The 18483-nt window shown below is 45.2% G+C and overlaps 1 protein-coding gene across 1 annotated transcript in view; it reads right to left on the bottom strand.

Moving 5' to 3' along the window:
* The window catches only part of ACO2 (aconitase 2), a 55764-nt gene that overhangs the window by 22390 nt on the left and 14891 nt on the right, over positions 1 to 18483 (bottom strand). Inside the window, exon 2 of the mRNA XM_042947947.1 lies at positions 107 to 243. Within this exon, the coding sequence (XP_042803881.1) occupies positions 107 to 243 (137 nt within the window). The remainder of the gene's footprint in view (positions 1 to 106; positions 244 to 18483) is intronic.

Here is an 18483-nt window from a genome sequence, read left to right as displayed (position 1 = left end):
ACCGTCCATTGCCAAGCACCTCCTGTGCTGCCTGAAAGGGGCAAGAAGCAGAAACAGCCCTGTGGCGGTCTCTACAGCTCCCCCATCCCACCCCCCGCAGCCTTACCTTTTGCGAACAATGTTAATGTTCTTCTCTAGCAGGTCATAGCGGATGTACTCATTGGGCTCAAAGTGGCTCATGGCCACCTTGGCCCGTTGGCACAAGACTGAGGCCACATGGTACTGCCGCACACCCAGGGCTTTCTGCAAGAAGAAAGACAAGAGCAACTGTCAATGGAGTATTTAGGGTGGCCCGCCCCAGAGGACAGCTCAGTGTGGTGAAGAGAGCAAGGAAGTATCAAGAGCTCACCAGTGACTGTGGCCTCCATGTCCTCCTCTGAGACAGAGGATGATACAGCAGCCACGGGAACACAGCCCGTGGCAGGAGAGAGTGCAAGGGATTTGCAGTCAGAATTGCTGGGATCAAAGTCAAGTTCTATCAACTTAAGAAAATCCCCCATCATCTGAGCCCCAGAGGAGATGGGCACTGGGGCTGTAACTGGCCACGGTGATCACACAGGACTACCGGGATGGTTAGATATGAACGTATGTGAAAGTCCTAACGAGGCTGTAAAGCACTGTCCAAATCATAGCTATTACTCTACCTGAACAATACGTTCCTTGAGGGTTGGGGTCAAGCCTTATTTGTCTTATTTATTTCTGTGTCTGGACTACTTGACACATAACAGAGATTCAATGAGTAATTATCGAATGGATGGAAAAATGAGGAAAACCCGCGCATGAGCTTCGGATGTTTCCTTATCCCTTCAAAAGGTGGTCCCCTTGAATGTGCAGAGGACTGACTTCCTTCTAATGGCCAGAATGGGACATAAGTGAGGCTATGTGGCCTCCAAGACCGGTCACAAAAGGACAGCTTCTGCCTAGCCCTCTCTCTGGTTGCTTTAGGAAAAGACAGTTACCGTGTCGTTAAGACACTGAAACAGTGCTGGGAGAGGTCCACTTAGAGAGGATTTGAGGCCTCTTGCCAATAACCAACACCATCTCCCACGAGAGTGCTGTAGCCCAAGGCCTTGCCTTCAGGTAACTGCAGCCCCGACCAAAGTCTGGATTGCAATTTCTTGAGTGACCCCAAGCTAGAACCACCCTGACAAGCCACTCCCAAATTCCTGGTCGACAGAAATTGTGAGAGAGAATGTTTATTGTTGTTCTAAGCCTTTAAGCGTAGGGGCAATCTGTTCTGCAGGAACAAGATAAATGACTGTTATGCTGGGGTCTGTTAATTTTAAACTGTGACAACCTTCACAGGGTACACTGTGATCAGAGGAGAATAAAGGAACCCAAAAAAATGACACAGGGAAAGGAATGGCTGCTTCCTTTCCAGGTGATGCTCCCTGTCTACAGCAGAGGATCATACCAAGGCAAAGCTCAAGCCACTACCCGAGGCCCCTTTCTTTGTGTCACCAAAATCTTGAAATCCAAACTCTACCAACCCCGGCACCTGAACCAGTACAAGGGCACAGCTCAAGCCACTCATTAGTGACAGCCAACAGCACCCCAACCACCACCCACCTGCCCACCCTTGCCCTCCAGCAGGGGATCCTCACTATCTGCCCCACGCGGTAACCAATGACACATCAAAGGACTTTCAACAGCCAGGGCCTGGGATGAATGGCATACCGCGGCCACAGCTCTGACCACAGCTCTGACAGCAGGGGCCCCAGTGCAAGGCGGGAGGATGGGGAAACCAGAGCCTCAGTCAGGTGGCCACTTACCATCGAGTCACCTCGGTCAATCTACCCTAAGCACTTGCTTCCTCACAGAGCTATTGTGGGGATTAGGAGAGGTTACATAAAGTACTTGGCACAGTTTCTATTACCCCTCGCAAGAGAAACCATACAAGCTGCTCTGCAACTTGCTTTTCCTATTTACCAATACACCTTAGACGTCTTTCCAATGTCCGTATACAGATCTTTCTTTTTGTAAACTAACTATCCTAAGCTTAAGTTTCCCTAGAAATAAAAACAAATGTAATAAGATGGGCGCCTGGATGGCTCAGTCGGTTAAGAGTCTAACTCTTGATTTTGGCTCAGGTCACGATCGCACGGTTTGCGCGACTGAGCCCCAAGTCAGGCTCTGCATTGTCAGCATAGTCTGCTTGGGATTCCATCTCTCCCTCTGTGCCCCTCCCCTGCTTGTGTGTGTGCACACACTCTCTCTCTCTCTCTCAAAATAAATAAACTTTAAAAAATAAATTAAAAAATAAATGTAACAACAGCCAGCGTCTGGCCCAGTAGGCAAAACAATTAGCTGTAATCATAGTGTAGAGAAAAGGTAAAGTCCTAAATCTATAGCAAGGGAACACTTAAGCAATCCACGGACGTACATCAATATCTGAAAAAGACGCTTGGGGCGCCTGCATGGCTCAGTCGGTTGAGCATCCAACTTCAGCTCAGGTCACCATCTCGCAGTTTGTGGGTTCGAGCCCCACACTGGGCTCACAGAGCCCACTTTGGATCCTCTGTCCTCTCCCCTCCCCCATTCAGTCTCTCAAAAGTATAAAACAATTAAAAAATAAAAATAAATAAAAAACAGGTTTAAGAAAAATGCTGACCGGGGGGAAAAAGGACAACATAGTATGCTCTCATACAGAATACAACTTATGGGTAAGAGAAAAACATTTATTGACGCCCGGTGATGCCAGCACTGTGCTGCACCTTGCGTGTGTTACATCACTTCAGCCTCACAGCCATCCAGTGAAGTGGCTCCTGTGATTAGTCCATTTTCCAAGTGAGGAAACTGAGGCTTGCAAGAAGCGACCAAGGCCACAGCATAGCAAGTAGGACTCGAATCCAGTCTGACTGACCCACTTACCTGCCGTGGCCCCAGGCAAGTTATATAACTCCCTAAGCCTTCCCTCCAAAATGCAGATAAACTCTGTTGTTCATAACAGATGAAATCATTGCGTGCTCAATCCTTGATCACGAAGTGCTGTGCTTTCCAAACATCTGTGCGCAACAGCCAGCACCGGCCAACAGGACTTCGTGCCACGACAGACATGTTTTAGATCCACACGACCAATACGCTGGCCACTAGCTATGTGGCTGCGGAGCACGTGAAGTGTGGTGAGGAGTGGAGTTTTTAATGTTATTCAATTTTAACGTAAAATGAAGTTGCTACATGGTATGGCTCAGGTTTATACACTAATAAGAAGGGAAAACATTTTTAGGAAGCCCCCAACAACTTACATGTTCGTTAAGCTGCCCCGCTTTAAAGATTTTTACTTATTTATTCGAAATGTTTATTTATTATTTTGAGAAAAAAGTGGGGCAGAGAGAGAAGGAGACAGAATCCCAAGCTGGCTCCATGCTGCTCAACCCCACAAACTGTGAGATCATGACCTGAGCCAAAATCAAGAGTCAGATGCTCAACCGACTGAGCCATACAGGTGCCATTTTTTCTTTTCTCATTATTTATTTTTTAAATTAAATTTAATTTATTGGGGAGGGAAGGGGCAGAGGGGGAGAGAGAGAATCTCAAGCAGGCTCCATGATCAGCACAGAGCCTGATGCAGGGCTTGATCCCACAACCCTGAATCATGACCTGAGAGCCAAAACCAAGAGTTGGACGCTCAACCAACTGAGCCACCAAGGCACCCCTTATTATTTATTTTATTTTAGAAAGAGAGAGAGAAAGCACAAGTGGGGGAGAAAAGCAGAGGGAGAAGAGAGAGAGAATCTTAAGCTCAGCACGCAGCCCAATGCAGGGCTCAATCCCACGACCCTGGGATCATGACCTGCGCCGAAATCAAGAGTCGGACACTCGACCGACAGCCACTCAGGCGCTCCAAGACCCTTTTTCTATAAAGGCACTCTTACGCTTTTAAGTTCGGAGCACCACCCCCATACACCTCCCCACACCAGTGCATCATCCTGTACAACCACCCAACCCATTTCTGAATAATTTCAGAATATTCTCCTGCACACTCAGCCTCCCTGCACAGTCTGCTTTTCGGCTGGGGTCCACCCTTGGGGACCCAACCTCTCTTCCTCAGGACAGCTCCCAGGCCTCAGATGCATCAGAACCTCCCGAGTCCGTTAAAAATACATAATCCTAAACCCTTCCCGCATCAATGACTCAGTCTCCAGGGGTGGGCTCCCTCACCTACTTGAAGTCGGCCATGCCCTGTCATCTTCTCTAAAATCTCACCTTGGCCAAGGGCAGCCCAGACTTTTTTTCAACTGATCCTTTCCATGGCAAGTTTCCAAATTCTGCAACAGCCCAACCATATCCTGTGCTGAGAGCAAAGGGCTCATCACCTCCTTTGCTGAAGGCTGTCATCAGCCCAGGACAGCCCACCTCACTGCTGACACACATATCGCTTCCAGACACCCTAACACCTCAACAGCCGTCTTCCTCATTGACTGCTCTTCAGCCATGCTGCGCTTGTAGACTTGGTTTTTTCTTTTTCATGTGTATTTATTTTTGAGAGAGAGCGTGTAGGTGAGGGAGGGGCAGAGAGAGAGGGGACAGAGGATCCCAAGTGGGCTCTGGGCTGACAGCAGACAGCCGAAATCAGATGTTTAACTGAGCCACCCAGGTGCCCCTACAGACTTGGTTTTCTGTGCAAAGCTCTACCCCAATCCTGATTTCATTTCATCATCAGTTTCTGTCCGCCTCTAGCCCCTGCAGTCTACAGGAGTCCTGGTCAGTCACCCCGTGTCCTGACAGGCTGGCCCTCCCAGACTGTGTCAGCCACAAACACAGCACAATTCCCAGGTTGCTCATCCAAGCCTCAACACCAGTGTGACCCATTCCAGGCCAGGCTCCCCAGGACACATGTTTGGTCAGGCCAACAGTGGTCTATTTAACAACACTCCTGAGGTGCAGGTCCTTCCTCAACTGCAACAGTCACCCAACTATATATATATATGTTTTTTTAAGTAGACGCCACGCCCTATGTGGGGCTTGAACTCATGACTGGAGATTAAGTCACCTGTCCACCAACTGAGCCAGTCAGGCGCCCCAATACCCAAGTAGGTGAACTGTCACTAAGGCCTTGCTTGTTCTGTAGTTAGAGACAGCCTGGCTGACCTGTTGAATTCCCTGCAGAAATCAGTACTCGCTCTCACCAATCTATCTGCTAATCCCAACAAAAAGTGAAAGATGCTCGATTTGCCGTGAGACCTTACGCAATTCACTTCATCCCTCCAGGCCTTAGGTATTCACATAGAACCTGAAATCTCAGCCTTGCTCCCTGCTTCACAGCAGGGCTGGGAGAGGCTGACGTGCATGAAATGTCACGTGTAAACTCTGGAGAGCCCAGCCACCTTAATACGCTGATCCCAGAGGCTGACTTCAAAGGCAAGGACATCATGTATAACTCATTCATGAGACCCCCAAATCTCGTATGTAAAATGAAGATTAGGCCAAGGGTGACCACCCCCCTCCAATGAGAACAAAAACAGCTGTTACTTATTAAGCACCTGCTCTGTGCCAAGCACTTTTTGTGCCTAATTTTGAATTCCTGTAACAACAGTGCCAGGTAATTGTTATTCCGGTCTCACAGATGTGGGAACCAAAGACCAGGGAAGTCACATACTGCTAAGTGGCAAGCAGCGAATCCAGGACGCAACTTGAGGTCTCTCTTTTCGAGAGGGGTCAGTTCCCCTGGATTCTGCTACTCTCTTGCCTCTCATAGCCCACCCGTTCTCACTGAAGGTGGCGTGGTGTGATGGTTTGTTCGGACTGAAGTTCTGTACTCAGATTGCCCAACCCTGCACCACCACTACGCAGCTACGGCCCTGGACAAGTTCTTTAGCCTTCTCAAGCCTTAGTTTCTCCATAGAGAAAATAAAACCTCACAGTGTTATTATGAAATAAAATAATCTACATCAAGTTCTTGGCACAGAGCCTGTTCACATAATGCACGTAATCACATAATACATGATTCACGTATTATTTTCCTTCGTAGAGGAGACAGAAGAGATTAGATGCCACGTTGTGTTCCTTCTTTGGACACTGGCAGAAGCAACGGGTCTCTTGCTTACTACAAACACAGCTTTAAAGACTCTTTTCGTTGATGAACATTTTTCAGAAGACTTAGCTCATCTGGGCCTTTAGCATTCCAGACCCTCTTCTGATTTATCCCAGTGGTGGTAGAATTTCTCCTTGTTTTTTGCCCTCAAACTGTGACCAACTTATTCTAAAAATCTAAGCTGATGTCTTTAGGTGCAGCTCTTCCTTCTCTCCTTCAGGGGACTTGCAATTTGTTAGAATTTATCTAGGAAAGCATTTCATCCCTCTGAAATCCTTCCTGCTTATGGGGTCCTGGCAGTGGGATATCATCTATTTCGTCTCTCAATAATTCAAAATTTGCCTTCCTCAGAGGTAGCAAACATGTTGAACTTCGCTGGGCAGTAAAACTTCTAAACGTACCAGCCACAGGGCCTTTGCACATGCTGTTTATTCTGCTCAGAAGGTTCTCTGCCTACCCTCATTCCCAATCTGCTCTTTGTCTAGGTCACTCCCATTGATCCTTCAAAGTTCCAAATAAACAAGGAATTCTTCCTGAACTCCCAGCCCAGCCAAAGCTGCCTATTATTTATGCCCACTTACTACTTCTTGACATTCATTTGTGAAGTGGTATCTGTCTCCACTAGTTTGGCAGTTCCACTAAGGAGGGATTGTGTCTATTCATAATAAATTCCCCATTCCTGAACACTAGGGTCTGATACATAGGAGGTGCTACATAAATTATCAATGAAACCAACGAATGTTGCCTCTGCTTGACCAACTAGCCCTTCTGTATTGAGGAGGGGTAAATAAAGAGCAGGTTGGGTTAACTTTGTGAGAGCAAACAGTTAACAAATCAATAATTTACCAGTCTCAGATGCTTTTGGTTACAGTATAAACAGGTTCAACATTTTTGAAAGACAATTAGGCAATACCTATTAAAATGTAAAATGTTTGTACACTCTAACCAGCTTTCCTGCTTCCAGGAAGCTGGCTCACAAAAATGTTCACATAAACAAGCACTGACACAGGCAAGCACGTTCTCTGCAGCACTGTTTTTAAGAGAACAACCCTATTGTCCAAAAATAGGGCAGTGACTGAATAAATTCTGGCTCATCCACCAAGGAATGCCATCTTACAGCTGTTTAAAAAGGTCTGCTCAGGGGGCACCTGGGTGGCTTAGTTGAGCACCTGACTTTGGCTCAGGTCATGGTCTCGCGGTTCATGAGTTCAAGCCCCGCGTTGGGCTCTGTGCTGACAGCTTGGAGTCTGGAGCCTGCTTTGGATTCTGTGTTGCCTTCTCTCTCTGCCCCTTCCCCGCTTGCACTCTGTCTCTAAAATAAACATTTAAAAAGTAAATAAACATTAAAAAAAAAAAAAAAAAAGACTGGCTCAGGGGCGCCTGGGTGGCTCAGTGGGTTCAGCATCTGACTTTGGCTCAGGTTATAATCTCACGGTTGGTGGGTTCGAGCCCCTGTGTTGGGCTCTGTGCTGACGCTCAGAGCCTGGAGCCTGCTTCAGATTCTGTGTCTCCCTCTCTCTGCCCCTTCCATGCTTGTGCTCTGTCTCTCAAAAATAAACATTAAAAAATATATAAAAAATTTTTAAAAGGCAGGCTTAGATGAAAGAACATCTGACTCTTGATCTCAGATGCTTGAATTCAAGCCCCATGGTAGGTGTAGAGATTACTTAAATAAATGAAAACTTAAAAAAAAATTAGAAAGAGGTGGTGGTCCCACAACACTGTTAATGCAATTAATGCCACTGAATTGAACACTGAAAAATGGTTAAAATGTCAACATGTTACATATATTTTACCATAATTAAAAAAAAAAAAAAAAAAAAAAGAGGGTAGATCTAACATTACTGGAGGAGAAAAACTTCCGTGGCACATTCAGTGAAAACAGTAAGTAGTAAGATAGCATTATGAGCTTATTTCTATATAATAATAGTTCACACATGTAAATGTATAAATATATTTAAAAATGAAATGACAGGGATTAACTGTGCATAGCAGTTATCTCTAGGGATTAGAATTTTGGACACGTTTACTTTCTACGCCAAGTATTTCTGTAACTTTTAAATGTTACAGGATATATAAGAGTTCCTTTTGTAACCAGGAAAAAAGAACGAACAAGATATGTGCAGAAAGCATGGTGGCTGTGGAGTGGTAGAGCACAATCATTTACTGGCAATTTGACAACCAACAGTGCTCTGGGTTTGTTTGGTTTTTCCTCCCCAATGGTGCAAACTCTCCCTTTCAGCAAGTTAATTTACAGGAATTTATCGTTAATAAGGAAAATGGAAAAAAATACATCTTTCTACTAGAGGGACCTGGTTACCACCATTATCTTTTTCTTTCTTTTTTTTTAATGTTTTTATTTATTTTGGTGAGAGAGACAGTGTGAGCAGTGGAGGGGTAAAGAGAGAAGGAGACACAGAATCTGAAGCAGGCTCCAGGCTCTGAGCTGTCAGCACAGAGCCCAACCCGGGGCTTGAACTCACAAACCGTGAGATCATGACCTGAGCTGCGGTTTGATGGTTAATCAACTGAGCCGCCCAGGCGCCCCTGGTTACCACCATTATCTTAAGCCACAGATCAAACTTAGCATCACCAACAGCAAGACTACCTGGCACTCATGCCCCTGATGGGAAAGCATCACCTATGAAGAATTCTTGTCGAAGTGCCTGGCTGGCTCAGTCAATGGAGCATGTGATGCTTAATTATGGGGTCATGAGTTCGAGCCCCAGGTTAGGGGTAGGGCTTACTTAAAAAAAAAAGGTGGCGGGGGCGGGGCGCCTGGTGGCTCAGTCAGTTAAGTGTCCAACTTCAGCTCAGGTCACGACCTCGTAGTTGGTGGGTTCCAGCCCCGCATCAGGCTCTGTGCTGACATCTCAGAGCCTGGAGCCTGCTTTGGATTCTGTGTCTCCCTCTCTCTCTGGCCCTCCCCCACTCGCGCTCTATCTCTGTCTCTCAAAAAAAGAATAAACGTTAAAAAAAAATTAAATGCTCAAAACCAAAGATAAACGTTCTTGCAGACTCCTTGCTGTGGAGTAAAAGGAAATTGATCTTTCGGTAAAGCAGCTTGTCAATACGAAACCCACAGGAACATCCATATCCTCTGACCCAGCAATTCCATATCTGAAATTTTATCCTTGAGAAAGAATTCTAAATATGAAAATGATACTATATGCATCAAATAGTTCAGTGCATTACTACTTATAGCTGCTAAAACTGAAAGCAACTTAACATGTATAATTTCCACTCAGTAGGAATGATGGTTTTAAGCACCAAATAGCAATAGGAAATTGTCTATAATAATATGTGAAAAAGCAGGTTATAAGTTACATACACACTGACTACAATGCTATAAAACGAATGTTCACAGACCAAAAGGAAATACACTAACATCACAGAAAATGTTTGGGTTAAGGGGTGCCTGGGTGGCTCTGTCAGTTAAGCATCTGACTCTTGAGTTCAGCTCAGGTCACAATCTCGAGGTTCGTGGGATCAAGCCCCCATGTAGGGCTCCACGCTGTCAGCACGGAGCCTGCTTAGGATCCTCTCTCTCCTTCTCTCTCTCTGGCCCTCCACGACAGGCAGATGCCCACTCTCTCTCAAAGAAATTAGATGAACTTTAAGAAAACGGGTTAAGATGGAAAATCATTTTCTCCTATAATTCCCCTAATTTGTATTAAGGTGATGTGTGGTCTAAAAGAGTTGACAGCAAGCTGTTTTCAGCTGGTGTAGAGAGAGCTGGAGTCCCCTAGTGTCACTGTATTTTTGTCCTTGAACGCCAATTTTGCAATCCAACATTCTGGTGAAGACAGCACACTCAGACACCCAAAGAGCCAGGGTATGTGTACCCCATGGGCCACTTCCCCATGCGCAGATTCAACAGTGAAAGCCCCCAGGTGACAAGAGGGAACATTTAGGGCATGGGAGTCCACAGATCTGGCCTCCCAGCTCAGTCACTAGGTACCCTTATAGTAAAGTAATCCAGCCTTTCTGGGCGCCCCTTCCCATTTCTACGACATGGGAGAAGTGGATCATTTCAGCTGCATCAAAACCACCTGAGAGGTTTCATAAACACTCAGCTTCTAGGCCCTACCGCCCAGACCTCTCAACCAGAACCACCTGGAATGGAGCCTAAGCATCGGTAAAGACTGCCAGGTCACTCTTGATACGTCTACGTCTGGGAACCACTGGACTAGATGTCCTCCAGTTCTTTCCAGCTCAGAGAGTCTATAAATATTCCTCCCCAGCAAACAGGCTCTCAGATAAACTTGTGTATTCCCCAAAGGACCGGAGGAAGATGTAGCAATGTCAGAACAGATTTATCTGCACCAGGGAAGAAAACTCCCTGAGCTTAGGCTTTTCTGAATTAGCCATGGCCTTTGCCTTCGTTTACACACAGGCGAGGACACAGTGCTATGCATATATGCACACGTAAAATGCACCCCAGTGTGGTGCCACAGAGGGCGCACTAGATTCACAACACTACCTGCTTCTTATTAGCCCCCTGACTGGCCAAACTGCTTACTCTTCCTATTTTAAAATACTCAGAAAATAGAATAATCCCTGTCTAGACTACTTCATTTAACAAACAACGGAGGGGGGGGGGGGGTCATGATGCCTGCACATCTGTGTCCCATTTGCCACAACGCACCTGATGAAAGCTTAGCTAAACTCTAGCCCACCACCATGCTGTCCCTACAGTCAGGATCACAATCTGGAGGGATAAGACAGACACGAAAACAAAAAGTGTACTAAAGTTGCTATTGTAGACATTAGGTCCAAGGTGCAGCTAAAGCATGGATATAGGAATGGTCAAGAGAAAAGGAGGCCAAGACCTTCTCCAAGATCATGTTTAAGTTCAAGTTAAAAAACAAAAAACAGGGGCGCCTGGGTGGCTCAGTCGGTTAAGCGTCCGACTCCGGCTCAGGTCATGATCTCATGGTCCGTGGGTTCAAGCCCCTCGTCAGGCTCCATGCTGACAGCTCAGAGCCCGGAGCCTGTTTCAGATTCTGTGTCTCCCTCTTTCTCTGACCCTCCCCTGTTCATGCTCTCTCTCTGTCTCAAAAATAAATAAATGTTAAAAAAAATTTTTTTAAACAAAAAACAAAACAAAACAAAACAAAACAACTGGCTACAAATGTAAAAGCCAGAGAGAATGGCTCACTCAAAATCACATGGCATTTGTGGAGAGCCACCATGGAAGGAGGAAGTTATTCAAAGTCCATCATATCCTTGTATAGCCCTCTCAGGACAGTCTCAGCAACTTCCAAATATTGGCCATAGGATGTTCTGAGCTAAAAGGAGCCTTAGAGAGGGGGCTTTCACATTTTGAGAACACACACCCGCACAATACATTTTATGTTGTGATCCAGCCCACAGATACTGCCAGGGTGGTGTAACTAAAACAAAGTTTCATTAAACAATACTTGCCACGTGCGATACACGCATATGTATATTTTTTTTAATTTAAGTAGACTCCACGCCCAATGTGGGGCTCAAACTCACGACCTGTGATCAAGAGTCACATGGTCTACTAACTCAGCCAGGTGCCCCTAATGCTTTTTATTCTACTATTATTCATACTGTGGTAAAATACACATAAAATTTTCCACCCTATTAAAGTGGCCAATTCAGCACATGTGAATTGGCACAGCCAATTCAGACCAGCACTATCTGGTCCGAAACTTTCTCATCACCCCAAAGCAAACCCCATACCCACTCAGCAGTTGCTCCTTATTCCCTTTACTCGTCTTGCCCCAGGCTCTGGCAACCACTAATATGCTATTTCTATAGATTTGTCTATTCTAGATAGTTCATATAATCATCCAATAGGCAACTCTTTGTATCTGGCTTTTTTTCCTTTAGCACACTAGATGGTCTTTTTTTTTTCTCTTAAGTTTATGTACTTATTTTGAGAGAGAGAGAGAGAGAGAGGGAGAGCGAGAAACCCAAGCAGGCTCTGCACCGTTAATGAAGAGCCCAATGTGGGGCCAGAACTCACAGAACCATGAGACTGTGACCTGAGCCAAAACCAAGAGTCAGAAGCTTAACCAACTGAGCCACCCAGATGGCCCTAGATTGTCTTTTCTCTAAGGCAAGTTGCACCCCATTAACTTCATGATTGGGTAACATGTCAGAATAGGCAATTTAGACAATACCTTAGAGAACTTCCAATTTCTTTTTTAATTTTATTTTCTGAATTCACATCCAAATTAGTTAGCATATAGTGCAACGATTTCAGTAGATTCCTTAATGCCCCTGACCCATTTAGCCCATCCCCCCTCCCACAACCCCTCTAGTAACCCTCTGTTTGTTCTCCATATTTAAGAGTCTCTTATGTTTTGTCCCCCTCCCTGTTTTTGTATTATTTTTGTTTCCCTTCCCTCATGTTCATCAGTTCTGTGTCTTGAAGTCCTCATGAGTGAAGTCATAGGATACTTGTCTTTCTCTAATTTCACTTAGCACAATACGCTCTAGTTCCATCCGTTGCAAATGGCAAGACTGCATTCTTTTTGATTGCTGAGTAATACTCCATTGTATATATATATATACACACCACATCTTCTTTATCCATTCATCCATCGATGGACATTTGGGCTCTTTCCATACTCTGGCAATTGTTGATAGAGCTACTATAAACATTGGGGTGCATGTGTCCCTTCAAAACAGCCACCTGTATCCCTTGGATAAATACCTAGTAGTGCAATTGCTGGGTCGTAGGGTAGGTCTATTTTTAGATTTTTGAGGAGCCTCCATACTGTTCTCCAGAGTGGCTGCACCAGCTTGCATTCCCACAAACAGTGCAAAAGAGATCCTCTTTCTCCGCATCCTCGCCAACATCTGTTGTTGCCCGAGTTGTGAATGTTAGCCATTCTGACAGGTGTGAGGTGGTATCTCATGGTGGTTTTGATTTGTATTTCCCTGATGATGAATGATGTGGAGCATACTTCATGTGCCGACTGGCCATCTGGATGTCTTCTTTGGAGAAGTGTCTATTCATGTCTTTTGCCCATTTCTTCACTGGATTATTTGTTTTCTGGGTGTTGAATTTGATAAGTTCTTTATAGATTTTGGATACTAACCCTTTATCTGACGTGTCATTTGCAAATCTTCTCCCATTCCGTCGGTTGCCTTTTAGTTTTGATGATTGTTTCCTTTGCTGTGCAGAAGCTTTTTATTTTGATGAGGTCCCAGTAGTTCATTTTTGCTTTTGTTTCCCTTGCCTCCGGAGACATGTTGAGTAAGAAGTTGCTGCGGGCAAGATGAAAGAGGTTTTTGCCTGCTTTTTCCTCGAGGATTTTGATGGCTTCCTGTCTTACATTGAGGTCTTTCATCCATTTTGAGTTTACTTTTGTGTATGGTGTTAAGAAACTGGTCCAGGTTCATTCTTCTGCATGTCACTGTCCAGTTTTCCCAGCACCACTGGCTGAAGAGACTGTCTTCATTCCATTGGATGTTCTTTCCTGCTTTGTCAAAGATTAGTTGGCCATATGTTTGTGGGTCCATTTCTGGGTTCTCCATTCTGTTCCATTGATCTGAGTGTCTGTTTTTGTGCCATAGAGAACTTCCAATTTTAAAAAATGAGTTACAAATGTCAGAGCCAAACAGCCATAAGGAAGGAATTGCTCACAATTGCCCTAGGCCTTTGCAGAGCATTATCAGGCTCTCTGCAGCATTCAGTCTGAGGTGCCAGAGGCACCCAAACCTCAGCCTGACCACTTGGTGCCTCTCTCCACACAGCTATCCTCCAGGAAAATGGGAAAAATGAAGACAACAAAGCAAGTTGTTTTTTTTTTTAAGTCAAATCTACTAATTTTTTTGATGTTTTTATTTATTTCTGAGACAGAAAGCATGAGCTGGGGAGGGGCAGAGAGAGGGAGACAGGAACCAAAGCAGACTCTGCACTGACAGCAGAGAGCCCGATGCAGGGCTCGAACTCACAAGCCATGAGATCATGACCTGAGCCAAAGTCAGACACTTAGCTGACTGAGCCACCCAGGCACCCCCCAAATTTATTAAATTTAAAACACATCTTCTGTTCTGAACCATGCCTTCCTATACTTAACATTAGTGTTAAAAAGGCCCTTTCTTTTTAAGAAATGACGCTGATGAAGGAAGGCAGGCAGGCAGGCAGGAAGGAGGAAGGAAGCTGACAGAGGACAATGATTTGTGTGGCATGCAAACAACGGAGGTGTTGTTTCAGTATCCTTACTTGGAGAAATTCAACACCTGCCACCCCATGTTGATCCCCTCAATTCTGTGTGCACATTCTGGTGCTAGCATACAACTTTTCCAGAACACAATTGTCAATGAGGGGCAGGTACAGTCACTAAAGAAGATACAAAGAAGAAATAGCTGGGATTTTAATTTTACCCTTAGAATCTCAGTAGCAGCCAAATTTGAGAAGTGATGAGCACTGCTGACCAGGGAAAAATATCGGTCTTCACTGCCATTCTCTCTGTCCTCGCTCCCTCCTACCACCAAACCTTATTCATCTATTCATGCATCTGTCTATCCGTCAAGTAGTTACTGAATGACTCTGGGTGCCAGGCACTATTCTAGGCATTGGGATACAGCAATGAACAAACTGATCCTCTTGGGACTTAGAGGAAGACAGAGTGAGAGAAAGAGGGGAAAAAAAAAAAAGTAAAACCTCAATCAGACGTTGGTAAGTATCATGAAAGATAATGAAGCAGGAGCAAGGAGAAAAGAGCCAAGGTGGCGGGGGAAGGTGCAGTTTAAAATAGGATAGTTGGGGGGCGCCTGGGTGGCTCAGTCAGTTGAGCATCCAACTTCGACTCGGGTCATGATCTCGCGGTCCGTGAGTTTGGGCCCCACATCGGGCTCTGTGTTAACAGCTCAGAGCCTGGAGCCTGCTTCAAATTCTTTGTCTCCTTCTCTCTTTCTCTCTCACCTCTCCTCTCTCTCTCAAAAGTAAACATTAAAAAAAAATTTTTTTTAACAAATAAATAAATAAAATAGGATAGTTGGTGGGTGCCTGGATGACTCAATCGGTTAAGCACCGGACTTTGGACTTCGGCTCAGGTCATGATCTCACGGTTTGTGGGTTCAAGCCCTGCATCAGGCTCCCTGCTTCCAGCACAGAGCCAGCTTTGGATCCTCTGTCTCCCTCTCACGGCCCCTACCCAGCCCTCCCTCTCTCAAAAATAATAAACATTAAAAAAAATTTTTTTATAGGATAGCTGAGAAAGGCTTCCATTGAGAAAATGACACTGAACAATGACCTGACAAAAGGTACAAGCCAACCTACAGACTGAAGAGCATTCCAGACAGAAAAATCTAAGGATCCTCTAAAGTGAGGTGGCAACTGTTGTGTTCAAAGAACAGCAAGGAGAGGTATTTGTACACCTATACTGAGAACAGCATTGTTCACAACAGCCAAAATACAGAAGGAACCCAAGTGTCCACCAATGGATGAACAGATAAAGAAACTGTGATGCACACATACAATGGAATATCCCTTGAAAAGAACTCTGGGGCGCCTGGCTGGCTCAGTTGGTGGAGCATGTGACTCTTGATCTCAGGGTTGGGAGTTTGAGCCCCACGTTAAGCATGCGCGCACTCCGTCTCGCTCTCTCTCAAAATAAACACTAAAAAAATAATAATGAAAAAAAAAGATGATGGTGATTTGGACCAGAGTAAGAGTGGCAGAGGCAGTGAGAAGGGGTTGGAGTCTGGATATATTCTGTAGGTAGTAACAATAAGATATGCCGACAAACCGGCCAAGGGGTGTGAGAGAAGAGTCAAGAATATCACTGAGGTTCTGGGCCCGAGCCACTTAAAGAATGGCGCTGCTGTGCACCGAACAGGGAAGGCGACAGGGAGAGCAGGCTTGAGGGTGAGGACACTTGGGTGGAGATGTCAAGTAGGCAGTTGGATTCTTATCCAAGCCCCCCTCCCCCCCTCCCGAACTCGGCTAATTAAACAGTTCATCTAGAATCACAGATTATCAGATGAACCCCAGGTGAGCCCAGATCACCAAGTATTTTTTCCTCATTTGGCAGATGAAGAAATGAAAGCCCAAGGTCACATGCCTAGTCAACAGCAGTTAGGAGAACTCAAGCCACTTAAGCCTCAAGTCAAGCTTCTTCCACCATACTACTTCCCTAATTTAAACGAAGGTGTTACTGCTTCATGAAACAAATATTTATCAAGCCCCAGAACTTGTGCAGTGCTGTCTGAATTAATGATTGGCATAGTCCCTGCCCATGTTGAGTTTACAGTTTGGTGGAGAAGACAGATACCAAGTAATCACTCAAGGGACAATATAAGCAGCTATGTCAGAGAGGTGCTATGAAATTAAAGTTAATCAGCTGAAACAGTAGAAAGGTGGAGAACCTAAGCTAGACTGGGAGAATGGGGTTTAGGAGAGGGAGTCCTAGCAAACTCGCAGGCCCAGAACAGCATGTGCAAAGGCCCCACAGCGGGAAAACACCTGTAACTGAAAGACAGAGAAAGACAGCTTGGCCGGAGCAAAGTGCAGCGGAAATGGCATAAAATAAGAGTAAGAGGTAAAAGGGAATCCAGAATCATGAGGGAACTTGTAGGGGTAGGAGAAAAGCACCCTAGCAACCTTGAACCACAGCTCATCTGAGTCTTGCTACAACACCTTGTGATCCCCCTGGAACACTAGATGGGAGGCCTCTAAAGGAGCTGCTGTGAAGACTGTTTAGGAAAGAAGTCCGTATGCATTTCTTTTTTTTTTTTTTTTTTGAGATCTGGATGCATTTTAACACTTGAGCACTTATGCTGTGCCAAGCAACAGGACACAGACACCAAGAAGAGTAAGACAGTCCCTAAGCTTATATATATTAGTCTGACCAAGTCCAACACATAAATGCAACCAACTGTCATCTATGCTAACAAGGAAGCACAAACCAGAGGCAGGAGTGCTGCAGAGGGAGCAATTAACTCTGGGATGCCAGGCAAAGTTTCACTGAGTGGGGCTGAGGAGGATAAAGAAGAGTTTGCAAGGCATTCAGAGGACAGACAGTATGGAAAAGACACGGAATCTCAAGTGAAGTGTGTAAAAGCTACTAAGTACTCCAAACGGTAAGATGCAAAAGACAAAGCAGGAAATGGTGGAAGGTCAGGCTGGGTGAGGTTCCCTATGCTAAAATTTGAATCGCAACCTTTGGTTTACAAGAGGCAACGCCACACAATGGAAAACCTAGATCTAGCTCCAAAGCCCAGCTCTACCATTTACTGGCTGCGTGACCTCAGACAGGCTTCACCTTTGAGCCCAATTTCCTTGTGTGGAAAAAGGGGGTAATAGGTGCAGCATTATGTGAGGTTGGAGAGGACATGGATGGGCTCCCCCCAAATGCCAACTATTAGGTAAAATGCTACAAGCAGATTTTGGTTTTTGGTTTTTGGTTTTCAAATAGCATTTACCAGGGTTTTTCCAGCCAGTTCAAAGAGCAGGACATACTTCATGGAGAAAATTTAGAAAAAACCTAATACACGATTTTAGACTCCCTGAAGCCCACCCAGGGATACCTACCACCACTCCTCCCACCAGACTCCCTGGTCTGACACCAGGTACTCAGTGGTATTTAATACTCAGTGAGTCTGAGAGAGGCAGCAAACACCTACTCCATGCCAAATCTAACCACCACCCCCCAAGTCACTGGCACCATAGCACCCATTATACCCACACCAAACAGGTATCATGGCTGAGGTTTCTATGCAAAGACCATTTTTAAAATTTAAAAAAAAAAAAATGTTTATTTTGAGAGAGAGAGACAGAGACAGAGGGAGGGAGGGGGGGAGACAATCACAAGCAGGCTCCACACTCAGCACAGAGCCCACCACAGGGTTCAATCCCACAGGATCATGACCTAGGCCGAAATCAAAAGTTGTATGCTCAACCAACTGAGCCACCCAGGCACCCCTGATATTCTTCATACCTCTGTATTTTCCAACTTTCCTAAAATGAGTAATTACCTCCATAAACAAGAAAAAAAGTTAAGAAATTAACTTCACCTTAAAAGCAGATATTAGCAAGTACTGCAACTTGCTGACTACTGAGGTTGGGGAAAAAGGAGTATGGATCAGTATTATTTGAAGAACGATTATGGTTTGTGGCATATAAAAAAAAACATAATAGGGGCACCTGGGCGGCTCAATCAGTTAAGCATCTGACTTCAGCTCAGGTCATGATCCCATGGCTTGGGAGTTCGAGCCCGCATCGGGCTCTGTGCTGACAGCTCAGAGCCTGGAGCCTGGCTTCGGATTCTGTGTCTCCCTCTCTCTCTGCCCCTCCCCTGCTCCCACTCTGTCTCTCGTTCTCTCAAAAATAAACACTAAAAAAATTTATTAAAGAAAACCATAATAACCTACTAGAATTTTGCTTTTATTTCCTAAGCCCAAAAGTAAAACATACTCAATGCTCAGTTCAACCTGGCCCTAGGACCCACAGACATTCCCGA

This window comes from Panthera leo, chromosome B4 (assembly GCF_018350215.1).
Source record: "Panthera leo isolate Ple1 chromosome B4, P.leo_Ple1_pat1.1, whole genome shotgun sequence".
NCBI classification, from domain to species: Eukaryota; Metazoa; Chordata; class Mammalia; order Carnivora; family Felidae; genus Panthera; species Panthera leo.
The sequence above is the reverse complement of the archived record's forward strand: the minus strand, read 5'-3'. Positions and strand labels throughout refer to the sequence as shown.